At 49.3% G+C, this 16,798-nt stretch overlaps 1 protein-coding gene across 2 annotated transcripts in view; it reads right to left on the bottom strand.

The window, feature by feature from the left end:
- Positions 1–3,004: 3,004 nt before the first annotated feature.
- The window catches only part of MYL4 (myosin light chain 4), a 28,554-nt gene continuing 14,760 nt past the window's right edge, over positions 3,005–16,798 (bottom strand). For both annotated transcript variants that reach the window (XM_032320176.1, XM_032320175.1), the window contains exons 2-8: positions 15,172–15,322; positions 12,273–12,300; positions 6,287–6,436; positions 4,762–4,935; positions 4,227–4,304; positions 3,666–3,710; positions 3,005–3,169 (exon numbers count right to left, since the gene is read on the bottom strand). In XM_032320176.1, coding sequence (XP_032176067.1) covers positions 3,682–3,710; positions 4,227–4,304; positions 4,762–4,935; positions 6,287–6,436; positions 12,273–12,300; positions 15,172–15,288 — 576 coding nt within the window. In that variant the 5' untranslated portion in view covers positions 15,289–15,322 and the 3' untranslated portion in view covers positions 3,005–3,169; positions 3,666–3,681. The remainder of the gene's footprint in view (positions 3,170–3,665; positions 3,711–4,226; positions 4,305–4,761; positions 4,936–6,286; positions 6,437–12,272; positions 12,301–15,171; positions 15,323–16,798) is intronic.

Here is a 16,798-nt window from a genome sequence, read left to right as displayed (position 1 = left end):
GTGGAAATAGGTTACCTTTTGCCCATACTTCTACCCAGGAGGGGCAAGGACTTAGCCTGATTGAAGGCCCCCGCAGGCATGAGGCAGAGTAGGGAAAGAGTCACCGAGAGGACAGGCGTTCCTTGTCTCTTCAGATAGACAAGCCCAACACCACAGAGGCCATGCAGGCTCCTGAGAACGCTCAGAAGTGCTTCCAAAACTATTCCTTCAGAAGTGGTGGCCGAGACAGAGCAGCCATCTTAGACCATGAGCAGAGGTCACGTGCTACAATCCCACCAGATAAACGGAGGCTGGGGTCCTGGGCACTTGGTGCAGAATGGCTGTCACACAAGCCCCGGACTGTGGCCTCCGAAACTCTGTGGGAGGGAAAATGTACTTCTGTTTCCTTTAAGCCACTGTCTTTTAGCCTTTGTAACTCACAGCCCAATAGAACCATAATTGATACTGGTTTCAGAAAAAGTTAGTTGTTATCTGTCACATGATTACCACAATCTAATGTCTGTCTTCCCACTAAATTGTAAGCTCCATGAGGACAGGGACCATGGCTGTCTGGTCAGTAAATCCCCAAGGCCCAAGCCAGGCCATACACACAGCAGGCACACAGTCAGTGTCTGTTGAATGAGTTGGTGATCCCGGTTCACGACCTTCCTCTCCCGGGGCCTGAGCATCAGCCCTGGGTCTCACTTAAAGCCCATCTCCCGAGGAAAATCTTCCCTGTCACATTTCCTTCTAGTTCCTCTTCCTGCAGGTCCCTGGGAACTCAATACTTTGTGAGTCACCAACTTAGGCTCTTTGACAGTCTTTCTCTGCTTAGTCCTTGGATGCCTGTTTTGTTGTTTAACTGGACCATGAGCTCCTTGGGCAAGCAAAACACTTTTTCAGTTTTTTAATCATTGGGAGCCTTAATCCCAAATCCTCATAAATGCATACAGTAGACAATAAACATTTCATGAAGAAAGGAAGAGAGGGAGGAAAACTTGACAAAGGCTCCGACACTGAAGAAGAACACTAGATTTCAAGTTGGGAAGGTTGATTTTCAAAAAGGAGGAAAAAGTAAGGTCAAAAAAGAACAGAAAGAAGCCTAAGCAGAAAGAAGCAAAAAAGAGCCTAACTTGGAAAAAATTTCAAAGGCAGGTTATTGTGTTAAAAATGGGAAAAATATGGGATGCTGGGGTTCCTTTAGCTGTGACCTTGGATAAGTCACTTCATTGCTAACAATCCGTTTCTTCATTTTGACAGTTAGGTCTGGCTCCATCGTGGGTCCTCTGGTTGTGTTCCAAGCAACACAAGTTAGAGACCCTGAGAAGCTGGAATCCAGCCCACGGCCCCCACCAGAGCTCTGCTCCCTTCAGCTCCGTGCATTGGCTCCCCCATAGGAGCCAAAGTCTTTGGAGCTAAAACAGTTTCAAAACCACTAGAGGCAATGACCCCCTTCCACAACTACATAAAGATCTCTGGTTTTATGATTCAATCAGTTGATTCCCAAAGCTGGAACCCTCTTCAAAGAAGAAAGGCTACACAAGGGCCTTGGTCTCATCTTCCCAGCCAGACTGTAAATTTCTGAGAAGGGTGAATTTGGGTTCGTGGGGTTCTCAGCCTCCCATGACAAGCTTCCCTTCTGGGTTCGTGGAATCTCAGCGATGGCTGGATTTATAGATGTTCCACAGAGTTCTGTGGCTGGATACCCTGACAGGGCAGCAGACCAGTGATGAGAAGGAGAATCTGCTCCACCCTGCCGAGTTCCCAGGGATAGAGGGACCCCCATACGGGGGTAACCGGGCCCCTGAACTCCAATATAAATGTGTCTGCTCAAGGGAGTGGGTCTTGAACTTCACCACATTTCTGGGCCACCTGGGTGCCTCAGTCCATAAGCACCTGCCTTCCACTCAAGACATGATCCCAGAGTCTTGGGATGGAGACTGCTTTTCCCTCTGCCCCGCCCCCCCCCATTCGTGCTCGCTTTCTCTCAAATAAATAAAATCTTAAAACAAAAAACCTGCATCACATTTCTATTTTCTTCTTCCCAATCCTGGTCTTCTCATCCTTCCCATTTTCCCACTTGCCTTTCCTGGCTGCCCTGCCCTCCCAGTCTGAGGTCTGTGCTCCCTCTGACCCTGACACTTTCTAGAGCCCTGAGTTGGAGTCCTGGGTGTGGACCTGGGGTTTGAGAAGCGAGTCAGTGAGATGTCCAGGACGAGCAGGACTGAACCAGGCACCAGGGAATTTGTACTCAGGGAAAGAGGTGCCTAAATGGGCCCACATCAAGAAACAAGGACCAAAAACAAAATGTGATACCTACATACAGTGGAATACTATTCATCGTTAAGACACAAGGAGATTCTGATCCAGGCTGCAACGTGGATGAGACTTGAGGACAATATACTAAGTGAAAAAAACCAGACCCCAAAAAACAAATACTGTATGATTCCACTTATATGAGATATCTACAGGAGTCAAATTCAAAGACAGAAAGTAGAACGGTGGTTGCTGGGGGCTGGCGAGTTAGTATGTAATGGATATGGGGTTTCAGTTTTGTAAAACGAAAAGGTTGGAGATGGGATGCCCAACAATGTGAATATACCGAACACTATAGTCCTATCCCCTAAAAATGGTTAAGATGGAAATTTTATGTTATATTTATTTTGCCACAATTTTTTACAAACAAAGAAGAACCATTTGAGGGGACCCTGGCAGCCCCAGTGTTCCTTTACCCCCTTCCTGTTCACCACCTGGAGGTGAGACTTTCCTTGGAAGGAAACGAACTCCGGATTACAGCTCCACGAACTGCAGCCCCCTACCCCGTGGAGCTTTCCACTCATGGGTCTAACCTTATTATTTCCAGATCCCTGGGCTTCAGCCCTTGTCTCCCAGCTCCCAGATACCATTCATTTCCCTGAGGAATATGTGTGGACCCTCACATCACACACACACACACACACACACACACACACACACACACACTCAATTAATTCATTTTTTAAAATAATTCAAAGACTGGCTGGAATCAGAGAATCTGGCCCAGGCTTGCCAGAACTGTTTATTTACAGGGAGGGTTCGAGGCCCCAGGAGTCATGTTGTGTCGGGTAAGTCCAGGACCCCAGCTCCAGCTCAGTCTCTCTGGGCCTCAGGCTTCCCTCACTCCAGAAAGGTTAAGGCCCAGAACAGGCACCTGAAAGAAAGTGCTAGATGGACCCCAGCCCCTTATTACAAACCCCATACCCCAGCTGGGATGGCCCTCAGCCCAAGGGGAGTCCAGGGAAGGGAGTGAAGGAACAGAGTCAAGGGCACAGGCCAGGGCGCTCTTCCCCCCAGGACCCAGCTTTTGCACATGCAGGAGCCAGTACAGGAGGCTCCAGTCCAGAGGGAATGGTCTCGCCTTGAGAGACCTTAATAGAAAGGCTGTCAGGTGCCATTGATGAGGGTCAAGACAGGGTACAAAGAGCAGGGAGAGAGCAAGGCCAGGCTGGAAGGGACCGAGGGCAGGAGGCAGGAGCACAGAGAGAGCAGGGAATGGTGGGCAGGCCAGGCTGCTCGCCCATGATGGCCCTTCTGGTTTCCCCTTACGGGGTCCGAATAGGCCTGAAAAGCTCTAGGGCATGTGGTGGTGTTTGGGAGCCCCCTGGCAGGCCCCAGAAGGGACTAGGGGTGGGGGAGGCTGCACTCACCCGCGAGGGGTCTGCTTTATCCAGACATGATGTGTTTGACAAAGGCTGGGAAGAGAGACAGAAATCAGTTACCACACTTGGCCCCTCTCAGCCCCTGACTTCTAAACTTCCCACCACCCTTTCTACTGGCGGTGATTCTTTCTCTCCTTTGGGGTTGATGGGGGAGAAGCAGGAAGAAGAGACCCAACCTCTGCTCTGTGTCTTCTCAGCTGACACCCCGGACAGAGATGAAAGGAACTACATTTTCTCTGCTAATCCCCCCAACCTTGAGAAAGGAGCCAGCATCACCCCATTGCTCAGATGAGAAAACGGACACTCAGAGAAGGTAAGTGATTTGATCCAGGTCACAGAGCTGGTCTATGACAGAGCTCTCTCCAGAAGCCATGCTCTTTCCACCACACTATGCTGTTCAGTCCAAGGATGGAAGAGAACATCCATCGGGAGCTCGCCAACACCCATCTAGCCTCTAAGTCCTGGATCTGTCCTGTTCTGCAGACCCGTCCAGCCCAAACTGTGCCCGCCCTCTCCAGAGGTCCATGGAAGTGAGGCATGATGGGATACCTTCGTAATTGATACAGCCATTGGCATCCTCTTGCCCCGCCAACAGCTGCTCCACCTCAGCCTCGGTCATCTTCTCTCCTGGGGTGGGGGCAGGAGGCTCTGAATTACACACGGCAAAGGAGGGACAGGCCAAACCCAAGCACCCCCTTAAGTCTCAAGTCCCAAGTCTCCCCGGATCTGGGAACTGGACATCCAAGCTCTGCAGGGAGAGCCAAGGTTTTAGATCTTTCCTACTCCCCAAGGCCTCTTCCTCTGCCCTACAGCCAGCACTGAGGGGGGTGGGGGACCAGGGCCCCCGTGATTGAGGCAATGATAAGGATGGGAACCCTGGGTCCCACCAACCAGGTCCCCTCCTTCCAGCCCAGCTGAGCAGACCCAGTTGGGGGAAGGTTGTTCCTGCAGAGCCTGGGGAGACAGGGCCTGAATCAGGATGTGATCCTCAGGAAGCAGGGACCCCCGTCTACCCCCTACCTACGCCACCTGGGCACTTCCCACCCCTCCGTTCCACCCCCTCGGGCACCACGAGCCTGCGTACCCAGGGTGGCGAGGACATGGCGGAGCTCAGCACCCATGACCGTGCCGTTGCTCTCCTTGTCGAAAACACGCAGCCCCTCCACGAAGTCCTCATAGGTGCCCTGCTCCTTGTTGCGGGAGATGTGCTGCAGGATGGGCAGGAACGTCTCGAAGTCCAGCATCTTGGCATTCATCTCTTCAGGTGGTTAGGAGAGAGGATGTGATGTGACGAGGGGCTCAAGGGGAGCAGCAGGTCCTCAGGGGGCCTCGCCCCGGCTCGGCCAGGCCAGACCAGGGCGGAAGGGGAAGCCACGGCGACTCCACCCAGACCTCTAAGCCCCACGTGGCCAGCCAGGTGCCGGGAGCCGGGGCAGCCGGGGCAGCCGGGGCAGGATTTGAGGGGCCCGAAGGCTCATAGAACCAGGCCTCACATTCATAGTTTAGGCTTTTGACATGGGATGGACATGTCCCAGAGGTAAACTGATAGGATTGCAAAAAGGGAATTTTGCATCATTTCTCCTTTGGGTCTCATCCCTAGACCACATTAAATGGAGCAAGGCTGAATCAATCATTTTTACAAATTTGCAATTCTTTCGTGATGAGCCAGCCCATCTCTCCCACAGGATAGTGTGTTGAAAGCTTTCATTTTTAAATACCACAGATGTTGGCAATTCTGTCTTCTCTAACAGCACAAGGACTTTCAAATATGGAAGCACCCAGACACCTTTGACCTCTAACAAGCCCTGCTGGTCCTCTGGCCCTTTCCTCCCCACATCCTTCCCCCACCCTGGGGTTTTCACCAGCAAGAGGAGGAGGGGAGGGGCCAGAACCAAGGAAAGGGGAAGGGAGCTATATGGGGCCCAGGAAGCCTGTAGAGAAGCCCGGGGGGCTCCCGCCCAGGTCTGCCTGTCCCCACCGGGTGTGACACCTCTTAGAAGGACATGTGTGTCAGAGCAGCTGTTAACTCTACTACTATGCATGACAGATGACATTCACAAATGGGACACATTCCCCTGCACTCCTTTTGAAACTCATTCACCAAAACCTAGTGAAGGCAAATGAGCAAAAGAGGCATCGTTACGAAGCTCATCTTGAGTCTGCTTTGACTTAAATGAATCATTTGCGATCTTCAGTGCTCTCACCATCATAGGAAACAAAGTCACAAAGTCTTCATGATACAATTCATAGTGGCCACAGGACATTTCAGTGCATTAACACTGCAACTAGCATACTGGGCGTGGGGGTGCAGGCAGGTGGTGAGTGGTGAGACCCCCAGCTCACCTCCCTGTACCCTAGGGAGTCAGAGGAACACCCTGAAGCAGGTCCTTCCTGCTCTCCAGGAGCTCCAACCTCACAGGGAAAACAAGATCAAGCCCTGGCCACATTCTTCAAGAATCCACTGTCGGAGACTTCCATAACTCTAGCAAGGGGAGAAGGGTCACCTGGAGAGGGGGGTCTGGTCTCGAAGGGCTAATACGGGAGAAGAAAAGGAGCCCCAGGGACCTCTGGGCAGACACCAGGAGGTGGAGGCCCAGGCCCACGCTGACCTTCAGGCTTGGGTTTGCCCAGGACACGCAGCACCTCGGCGTTGGTGGGGTTCTGGCCCAGGGCCCGCAGCACGTCCCCGCACTGCCCGTAGGTGATCTTCATCTCTCCAGTCGGCGTCCGGTCAAATAACGAGAAAGCCTCTTTGAACTCTGCAGAGAGAAGATCTGACTGCAGCCTCCCCGGGGCAGAGGGAGGACCGTGGCCAAGGGCCATCAACCTCCACCCAGGCTGAGAGCCGGTCAGTGCTGCTGATAAAACATTTCAGTGTTCGCCCTTGGCCGTCATTCCAGCCCCTCCCTGGAAGCCACACCACGCCATCTTCTGACAACCAAAGGGGCATCCGGGAGCCTCCACGATCTGCTCCAGCTGGGGCCTGGGATGCCTTCTCTCAGTTCTGTCACGTCACCTGAATATTCCCCCAGCGGGGCTCCTACCGCCCACCCCCCCAGCCCTGCTGCAGGGGAGGGGCCCAACTGTCAAAATGGCAGGAAAGTGAAAACAGCCCCTGCTCAGAAGTCTGGATTGCCAGCTTCTCAGCGAAGTGCAAACATAGAGAGTAAGGCTTCACCCTCCCCTCCCTTCCCCGTTAACCGGGTCAAAGGAGGTGGTTGTGCACAGAGGCCCTTTCCAATGTTAAGACCTGTTCAAGAGTCGGCTATCAGTGCTGCCTGTTCCAGGCCAGTCGGACCACCCCAGCTCTGCCACTGACCTGGATGCGGCCTTGAGCAAACTGCTCACCTCGGCGGGGGCCCCCCTTTGTTTTAGCTCTAAGTGTGGACATCATGTCCACCAGAGTAGGTTGCCGGGGGGATTATGAAATGCGCAAGCGGCTGTCTAGCACATGGTAAGGGAATCAACAAAGGGGGGTTATTATTGTTTCCCTAGTTCTGGAGCCGGCTCGGAGCTCTAGGGGCTACAACGCCCCAAAGTTACCAGGGCAGGTCTCCAAGGAGCAAGGTCAAATTAAGGCACCTCTGGGCCCTTTGGAAAGAACCTTAATTCTCATGAATGTGGATTCAACCAGTTCATTACTGGGGATAATTTGGACTGGAACTGGCAGAGAAATGGTTTGACTAAACGGACTAACAATATAAACCAAAGACTGTATGAACCACTTAGGAAAAAAGCTGCTTTTAATCCTCACCAAGTACTCTAGAAACACTTATCCCTTAGAGGCTGCCTACGGATTATTTACAAATCATTCCACATATCAAAGCCATTCCCCAAGATGTTTATTTGCAAGCCTTTATTAGCCTTTGTAAGAATTTAAAAGATACAAAACCACATGTCTTTCAATTATTGAATAATTAAGTTCAAATTCCATTCCATTGCTTACTAGCTGTGAGATGTTGGGCAAGTGAATATTTAACCTCCATAAACCTCTTCTCCTCTATAAATGGCACCACCCTCATAGGATTCTTGTATTACATTCAAATTAGATACAATAATGTATATTTAAAAATCTTAACAAAATGTCCTGTGTATAGTAAATGTTCAAACAATGCTGCTAGTCTTATCTTATTGCATTTAATCTCGATTTTACCACTTAACTATGTGATTCTGGCCAGGTTACTTAAAACTCACTGACTTTCATTTCCTCCTTTGTCAAAAGGAAATAATCCCTTCCTCACAGTTTTGTTAGAAGAATCTAATTTTTTTCTTAACTTCTAAAGAAATTAGCATGGCTTCTGGCACAAATTCATTGTTCAATAAATATGTTAGTTGAAACTGAACTCAGAACTTTTCTTTAAAAAAAATTGACTTATTAAACAAAGAGAGAGAGCATGAGTGGCAGGGAGGGGCAGAGGGAGAGGGAGAAGCAGGTCTCCCACTGAGCAAGGAGCCCAATGCAGGGCTCAATCCCAGGACCCTGGGATCATGACCTGAGCCAAAGGCAGACACTTGACCAACTGAGCCACGCCGGTACCCCTGAACTCAGACTTTTTGATCTCCTGGTTCATGCAGAAGAGTGAGGTCAGATTTAATAGGAGAAGAAGCGTCCTCATAGAAGAATATAATGATCTTTAACAGGAAAGTGGAACATGAGAAGGAAAGCAAAAGAACTGTGACCTATGATTTGACCACTTACAACAGACCAAGCTCTGAGCTGATAACATCTAAATCTTTTTTCTTTTTATTTTATTTTGTGTTTTTTAATTAACATATAATGTATTACCTGTTTCGGGGGTTCAGGTCTGGTCATTCATCAGTCTTACACAATTCACAGCACTCACCATAGTACATACCCTCCCCAATGTCCACCACCCAGTCACCGCATCCCTCCCACCCCCGAAACGTTGTCTAATCTTTCAAAAACCTTATGCTATAGGTATAATTATCATCATTTCTAGACCAATGCACACGTGACTTCTGGTCAACTATTCAGAACACCAAGAAAATAGTGAGGAGGGAGGAGGAGGAGGGAGGGACCTCCTGTGCCCGCTAATACTCCAGCCCTCTGCAAAACCTAGTATACACATAAACCCCAAACACTCTAGCTTAGGGCTGCCACTAGATTGAAGACAAAGCCAGTGTGATCTTGGGGTATATGAGAGGCGATATTCATGGGCTCAGAAGAAACCTCTTCTCAACAGTCTGTAGTAGTCGGGTCCTTGCTAGAGCAAAGACCAAAGGTGATAATCCCTGCCTATAAGAATATGGAAATCGGGGCGCCTGGGTGGCTCAGCTATTTGAGCATCCAGCTCCTGGTTTCCATGAAGGTCATGATCTCACTGTCATGATATCAAGCCCTGCCTCCTAGCTCTGTGTTCAGCGGGGAGTCTGCTTCTCTCCTTCTCCCTTTCCCTCTCCCCCCCCCCGCCCTGGCTCCCCTCAGCTGTTCCCTCACTCTCAAATGAATAAATAAATCTTTAAAAGAGAGAGAGAGAATATGGAAATCTGGAGAGGAACCAGTAAGTCAGTCAAGAGTTAAAAACTAGTTTCTATAAGGAAAAAAAAAGCATTGAAATAAAATGGGGCCATGAAGCTAAGACTGGATTTGATAACTACAAATAAATAGAGGATATTCTAAAGGAAGCTGAATAGAGTCACAGAATTTCTGACTTGAAACGAACCAAATATTCTTACTTTGCAGATAAGAAAATTAAGTTTCAAAAAAGTGACTTGCCAAAGTCTCGTGGCCAATAGTGGCAGAATTAGGGGCCAATAATAAAATCTCCTGATTCCAAATAACATTCTTTCTAGCATAAAATGAGAATAACATCTTCAGCTTCATCAAAGAGCAAATGAAGAGACAGCAGGAGTAAAATACAAATAGAAACTATTCCGATCCCAAAAAAGGGACATCTTCAAGATCAGAGGAATAAGGACAGACTGAAATGAGTTAGACCACAGCCCTGAAAATCTTCATGGAGAAAGGAGGCAACCAGCTGCCCCAGTTGGCTTTGACCATGATTCCCATTTGGGAAATGAAAAATTTTTTTATCATTAGTTGATTCTCTAGTCCTCACGGGTACCACCATGCTTGTATCTACAAACAAGTGTATATTTAACTGAAATGCATTTAAATCAACTTTAAGTATTTTACAGCACACCAAACTATTGACTGAAAGTGAATGTCCACAGGGTATTGCAAAAGCCAGATTAAATTCACTAGTTTCAAAATGCATCTGCTAGTTCTCATGCCCTATTTGTGAATAAACTGGTATCACTTTTGGGGAAGGCAATTTCACAATAACTATTACAATTTAAAGTTTAAGTATCCTTTGACCCACTTCTAGAAAGTTCCCCTGGGGAAGGCATGCTGGTAGCTCCCAACTGGAAACGATCTGAATGAAGGTCTATCATTATCAGCCTGATTCAATCAAAAGGTACATCTGCCCGTGAGAAGCTATGTAATTCTTTAAAAAAATAAAGTAGAACTGTTTGTTAACTATAAAAAAACACCAAGGTATATTGGGATGCATGAGTGGCTCAGTCGATTAAGCCTTTGGCCTCAGGTCATGATCCCGGAGTCCCAGAATCAAATCCCACATCGGGCTCCCTGCTCAGTGGGGAGTCTGCTTCTCCCTCAGCCCCTCAGCCCACTCATACTCTCTCTCTCTCTCTTTCTCTAAGAAAAATCTTTAAAATAAATAAATACATAAATACATAAATAAATGATACCAAGGTATCTTGTTAAATAATATATACTAAATACAATAATTCCTACTATGTATTAAATAAAAGATACAGGAAAGTCTCTATCACATGACTCAGTTTGTGTAAATTTTCTACATACATACTTGCATACCACTATATATTTTTCCTGAGGAACACATAGGCCTATTAACAGTGGTTGTCTTCGGAAGCGGGATCAACATGACAGGAAAGCGAGAGGAAAATATTTTTATTTTTTATTTACTTTTAAATAGTATATGAGTTTTTGCTTTTGTTTTACCACACACTGGTATTGGCTTACTTTTTTTTTTTTAAGATTTTATTTATTTATTTGACAGAGAGAGACAGAGTGAGAGAGCGAACACAAGCAGGGGGAGTAGGAGAGGGAGAAGCAGGCTTCCCACGGAGCAGGGAGCCCAACGTGGGGCTTGATCCCAGGATCCTGGGATCAGGACCTGAGCTGAAGGCAGATGCTTAACAACTGAGCCACCCAGGCATCCCATACTTTTTAAAATACAGTAAGTGCTGGGTGTCTGGGTGGCTCAGTTGGTTAAGCATTTGCTTTCAGCGAATATCATGATCCCAGGGATCAAGCCCCAATTAAGCCCCACATCCAGCTCCATGCTCAGCAGGGAGTCTGCTTCTCCCTCTCCCTCTGCTCCTCCCTGCTTGTGCTCTCTCTCTCTCATGCTCTCTCTCTCTTTCTCTTTCAAATAAACTAATTAAAAAAATAAAAAGTAAGAGTGCCTGGGTGGTTCATGGCTGGGTCTTTGGCTCAGCTCATGATCCCAGGGTCCTGGGATTGTCAAACCTGCTTCTCCCTCTCCCCCTGTTGTGCTCCCCCCGGCCACTTTCTCTGTCAAATGAATAAATAATACCTTTTTTTAAAAAATATAAGGCTAAAGGAAAGCAATTATTATTAATAAATAAATAATAAAATTGCACATCTTTAAAAAAAGAACTAAATAAACAAAAATACAGTTATGTGCTTAAAATCAAGGGGTTGGAGAAGATGACCTTTCAAGGTCCCTTCTAACTCCTATGATTTTATGCCCTAGAGGCATGTGGTGGGGAAAAGAGAGGGGGAAGTTGCAATGGCAATGAGCCCCAGCTATAAAGCATACAGAACATGATGAAACGTTCTATTCTCAAAACACCAGACTCCTGCTGGAAAAGGGGCAACAATCAGGTGGAAGATCTGGAGGCTTGTCTTGAAGCTGCACATAACAGCACTTCATAGAACATTGCGAAAACAAATTGTCTTCCTCAAAGATGGGGATGGGTTGGTGATGGGGATTACAGGTGAACTAGAAACCCGAAAGTCACCACTAGCCCTGTCGCCATGAGCAGGTGATAGTCTCAGCAGGCTACAGGATGACGGGAGAGGATACCAGTGACCTGAGGAGGGCTTTCCTATCACAGGAACAGACATGAAGGTTCTAATTATCTTGAAGAGCGGGTTTTGCTGGTGGCGGGGAATAAAGACCTGTTTGCTGTGCATCTACTAGATGCCAGGCAGTCTGGCAGAATAGTTGAGAACCACCAGGTCTGCAACCAGCTTGCCTGAGTTTGAGTCCTGGCTCTACCACCAGCTGGCTGTGTGAGAAGGGCAAGCTACCAAACTTGTCTGTGCCTCCAGTTTTCACAGTAAAATGGGCGCAACAATAGTTCCTACCTCCTGGGAGTGTGGTGAGAATTAAGTGAGTTAATCCACATAAAGGGCTTAAGTCATCACATATCCTGGGTGAAAATGAGCAAGTATGGGTGAGTGATGATGAGAACGGGGTTGACTATGACCCCGTCCTCCTCCTCCAGGGAAGGGCGACAGAGGGTGTCCTGGGGGAAGGCGCAGCTGTTAGTACTCACCTTCGATCTGGTCGGCCGTGAAGTCTATCTGTGGGGAAGGAAACACAGGAATGAGGCCTGAGAGCGCCAAAGGCTTCCAGAGCGAAGCAGAAGTGGCTTCTACCACGGTGTGGGGGAGTGACCTCCTGCAGGTCACCAGTGTGGGGGGCGGGGGAGGCAAAGGGCAGAACCCCAGTCTCCTGATGAATGAACTACAATCAGCCAGCAAATAATGCAGCCATCGGAGCTCCCTACCACGCATGAATGATGGCTCTGAACGAGAGGGAAAGAGATAGAAATACTCCAGAGAACTCTAGAACCTACGCTGACTCCCCATGGTGATCTCTTGCGGTCAGATGGAAATTGCTCATGCTAACTGGCCAGAAACTGCCCTCACATTCAGTCCAACTCCACCATCTGCCCACAGTCAGACTTCTCCCTTCTCCCTCCTCCCCCAATCCCACCCCCACCCTTTTCCTCGGGACATGTCCCTCTTGGGCATCCAGACAGCAAGCCTCACTTGGGGGCACCCTCAAAGTTTCCTAACTATTCCTCAGTCCTGCCTCTAGGGGTGCCCAGGCCTCCCAAAGCCAGGGTTCCCCTGAACCGGGGCGGGGATTTTGTTACTGATCACAGAGATGCCTGGCACAGAGCACTCAAAAAATATTGGTTGAGCGAAGGAATAAATTTTGGATTCGCCCCCACAAGACATAATAATTCACTGCTGAGTACAGAAGAGGCAGGTGGGAAGTTCTGAAAATGAATGACAATGAACAAGCATGAGTCATCATTGTAATGTGGGATTTTGTGTATTATTTCATTGTCCTTAATCGGCCACCACCCACCTTCCCCCCCCACCCCCGCATCCCCTCTTGGGGGTTGGTAACCAGCCCTGGTGCCTCTTTTTCACAAAGGGGCATTTCTAGTCCTAACTCTGCAGCTTGTGCTCTGCCCCCTCAGGCAAACACCCTCCCCCCCTTAATGAGGACCTCCAGGGTGGCTGGAAGGAGCTGGAAGGAGCTAGGAGAGTGGAGGGGTTACACAGGGTTGGGAAGGAAACTAGCTGTGACCAGGACCAGGCTTGGCCATAAAGATACCCCTGAAATCGGGTAAAGGATGCTTTGCACGAACTCTCTGAGGGAACGGTGTGGTTGCCTTGCCTTGTAATGCGGTAAGCCCCAGGAGTAAATGTGTAAGAGAAATGAATATAAAAACATAAAATCAGAATCCTGGTCGTAACCACCCATATTGAGCTTAAGTTTACTTTTTTTGTTCTTTTTGAGCAGAGTTTTCAAAGCAAAGGAACCAGAGAAGCACAATAATAAGAAATCATATCCTTCCAATCATGAAGGATACCTTTTTTTTTTTTTTCATTAGTTTAGTTTAAAGCAATTTCAACAACCCTCAGGATTGGGAGATCCAGATGTGGGAAAGAAGACTGCAACCAGGAGAGAGAGGGGAAGTGATGGGTCAAAGAGAAAGCTCTGATCTGAGACCACTAGGCAGCTATGCCCTGGGCCAGGCTGCCCCACAGGGGGAATGCATTATCAGACCAAATCAGAATAAGGGCATCCTGATGGAGGCAGGGTAGAGTCAGTTTTTCTTGGGAGGCTCCACCCATAGTAGGAGTAATAAGTGAATCGGTACTTTCAAGGTCTTACACGATTGCCTCCACGTGTATCATAATCAAGCCCAGAGACGTGCAACTGCCTCCATCTCTTGGCCAAGCCAGTGATGCTTGACCCTGACCTTTGTTGGGATTACTATAGATCAACCCCTGGGTCCTCGGCACAAGGGCAGAGTCTCCTGGGTCTGTGGGTGCAGGGAGGAATCCTGAGAGGGCTACAGAGGGTCACCCAAAAATTGGAGCCCGGAGGTTCGGTTTCCCTAACTTCTTGTCACAGAACCGGGTCCTGAGCTCTTACTTTGATCTGATCCCTCACCACCCCCAGCCCTGCCCTCATGGCTATCCCCAGGGGCCCACCACTCCCAACCTGTTATTAATAGCTCCTCATACCAGTAGCACTTGACCTCTTACATTCTGGTGCCAAGGCTTAGAACTGCTTCACTCTCCAGAGGCTTCTGACCCCTCCTTCCCGGCCCCTCCCAGTTCCATTCCTTCCCAGCTGGGCCAGAGAGCTGGGAGGCCTGAAGTGACTGAGTCAGCTGGCAGGCAGGGCTCCTAGACCAGCCGCAGGAAGAGGAACTTTCCAGGGTGAGGGGAGCAGGGCCGGCAGAGAGAACCAGACCCCATTCCCTCCCCGGGTTAGAGGCAGGGTCTCAGCCTGGGATGGGCCTGTCCACTGCATACCCCAGGCAGGAGCCCTGGCTGAGGCCACAGAAGGAGGGAACCACTTTGGTAGGGGAGAAAGGGAAGCAGGCTCCTCTCGCCTTATCCAGAGCCTCTCTGCCCCCAAGACCTACCCACTGCAAGGGTCTTCTCGAACAAAGCCTTGCCCAGACCTCCCGCTCCCTCGCTGCTTTACGTCACTTACTCCAAGTTGCACTGGTGACTATCGTTATGTGTCTTTTCTCCAGAAAGATAGCGTACTACCTCTGAGGAAAGGGTCAGTCACTTTCTCTTCACTATGATGGCTCCCACAGCGCCTTAAAATTTAAGGCTGAGTAATTGGTTGGTTGTACCTCCCTGCCATCCCCGCCTCTGCTGGGTCAATCTGGGGTGACAGAGCAGAGCTTCCTCAGAGCAGAAACCCGTTCCTGAGGGGAAAGGCCTACAACCCCCAAAACCCCTCACCAGCCCCAACGCCAGCTCCACCACCTCCGGCACCATGATGGGGGGCATGGACCACCACAGCCGTCAGCCCAGTCCAGCCTCGAGGAAACAGAGCTCTACGGTCCAGGACAGTCAGAATCCTGAACGTCATCCCCACCTCCATCCCAGTGTCTAAGCTTCACTCACCTTGACACTCTTAGGGTCAAAGGCAGGTTCCTTGGGGGGCTCAGGAGCTGGGGCCGGGGCAGGGGCTGGGGCAGCCTTGGCCGCTTCCTTCTTAGGCTCAGGCTTCTTGGGAGGCATGTCGTCTCGTTGGGATCTTCGGTGGAGATGGGAGCTAGGAAGGAATCGAGATGTGGCGCCTGGGAGATGAGACAGGAGACTGTGCTGCCTCCCTCCCCTTTTATCCTGGGCAGCAGCCCCCACAGAGGGGCTGGGTGAGAGCAACTGGTCTGACTATAAAAGGAAGAAACACCAGCAGGGTACAGCTGACAACTGTGTATTGTCACCAGGTTTGGGACGACGAGCCTCCCCTCCCTCCACACCTCACACTTCTCCTGGCCTCCACCTCTGGGACCGGCTGACCTCTTCCTGCCAACGGCTGGAAACCCAGAGGGGCCAGGAAAACAGACCCTCTCAAAAAATGCCAGAGAGTCCAGCCAGAGAGATGAGCTGACTTGAGCAGTTGATAACCCTCACACAAAGCCCAGGGGAGGGTAAGGCTTTTTTTAGCCCCTCCTGAGCAGAGGCAACCCACTGCACATTCCTTTTAAGCCAGGCTCCTCTAAGCTGAGAGCCACTCTGGGGCCTCCGCTCTGCCCTGAGGCTCAGCTCTCGGGCCTGGAGCCCCAAAGCAACAGCTGGTCCGGCCAACCCACACCATCCCCACACCCTCCCAATCCACAGGGGGAAGCCCTCCATCCTCCAGAGCCGGCATCCCAGGAGCGCCACAGACCTCAGATCCCTGCGCTGACCCCCTGCCACCAGCAACCCCAATCATCCATTCAACAAGTACTGGGCGCTGAACCTGTGCCTGGGGGGCTGGGGTGAGAGGCAGAGAGGGGTGGCTAAGAGTCCCTGTGACTGGAGGTCAGAAAACTTGGGTCTTGTCGTCGCTATACCTCTAACTCACTCTGTGCCCCCTGGACTCTGTGTGTGGGCGTAGGCGTGCATGTATATAAGTGCGTGTGTGTACGTGTAGGGCCCACTGTGTACCAGGCACTGTTAAGTGCTAGAATATAAAGTCTCATTACACCTTCACCACAATCCTATGAAGTAGATATCATTATTACTCCCATTTTACACTTGGAGAGATTGAAACTAAAAGTGGTCAGGTAACAAGGTCACTCAGCTAATTAGCTATCAGCTGGATCAAAACCCAGGTGTGTCTGATTTTAAAGTTTTTGCTTGAATCGTTGAGATCAGAATTCCATTGACGGGGGTGGGGGGGGGTAGTGCGTACATGGTATGTTTGTGTGTTCATCCAAAAAGTCAGGACGAATACATACTAAAGGGCTAGAAAGAAACACCCCTGGGACCTGGGGGCGGTAAGGAAGGGGCGATCACGGCAATTTGTAATTTTGTACTTTTTTTCACTTCCTCTATTAATGGAAATTTTAAAAACAAGCATATATTGTTTTTACGAGACCAGCGCTCTAACCCCTGAGTTACGGAGCCAAGCATATACTGTTTTTAAACAGTAAAAGCTGTAACTTTTAAACAGTAAAACTTTTAAACAGTAAAAACTGCTGAAAGCCTATAAAATGTTCAGAAAACAACAACAAAAAAGCTTATCCACTGCACAGAATTGCTT

Source organism: Mustela erminea, chromosome 18, assembly GCF_009829155.1.
Source record: "Mustela erminea isolate mMusErm1 chromosome 18, mMusErm1.Pri, whole genome shotgun sequence".
NCBI lineage: Eukaryota > Metazoa > Chordata > Mammalia > Carnivora > Mustelidae > Mustela > Mustela erminea.
Note: the sequence above shows the minus strand (reverse complement) of the source record. Positions and strands in the feature narration are given on the sequence as shown.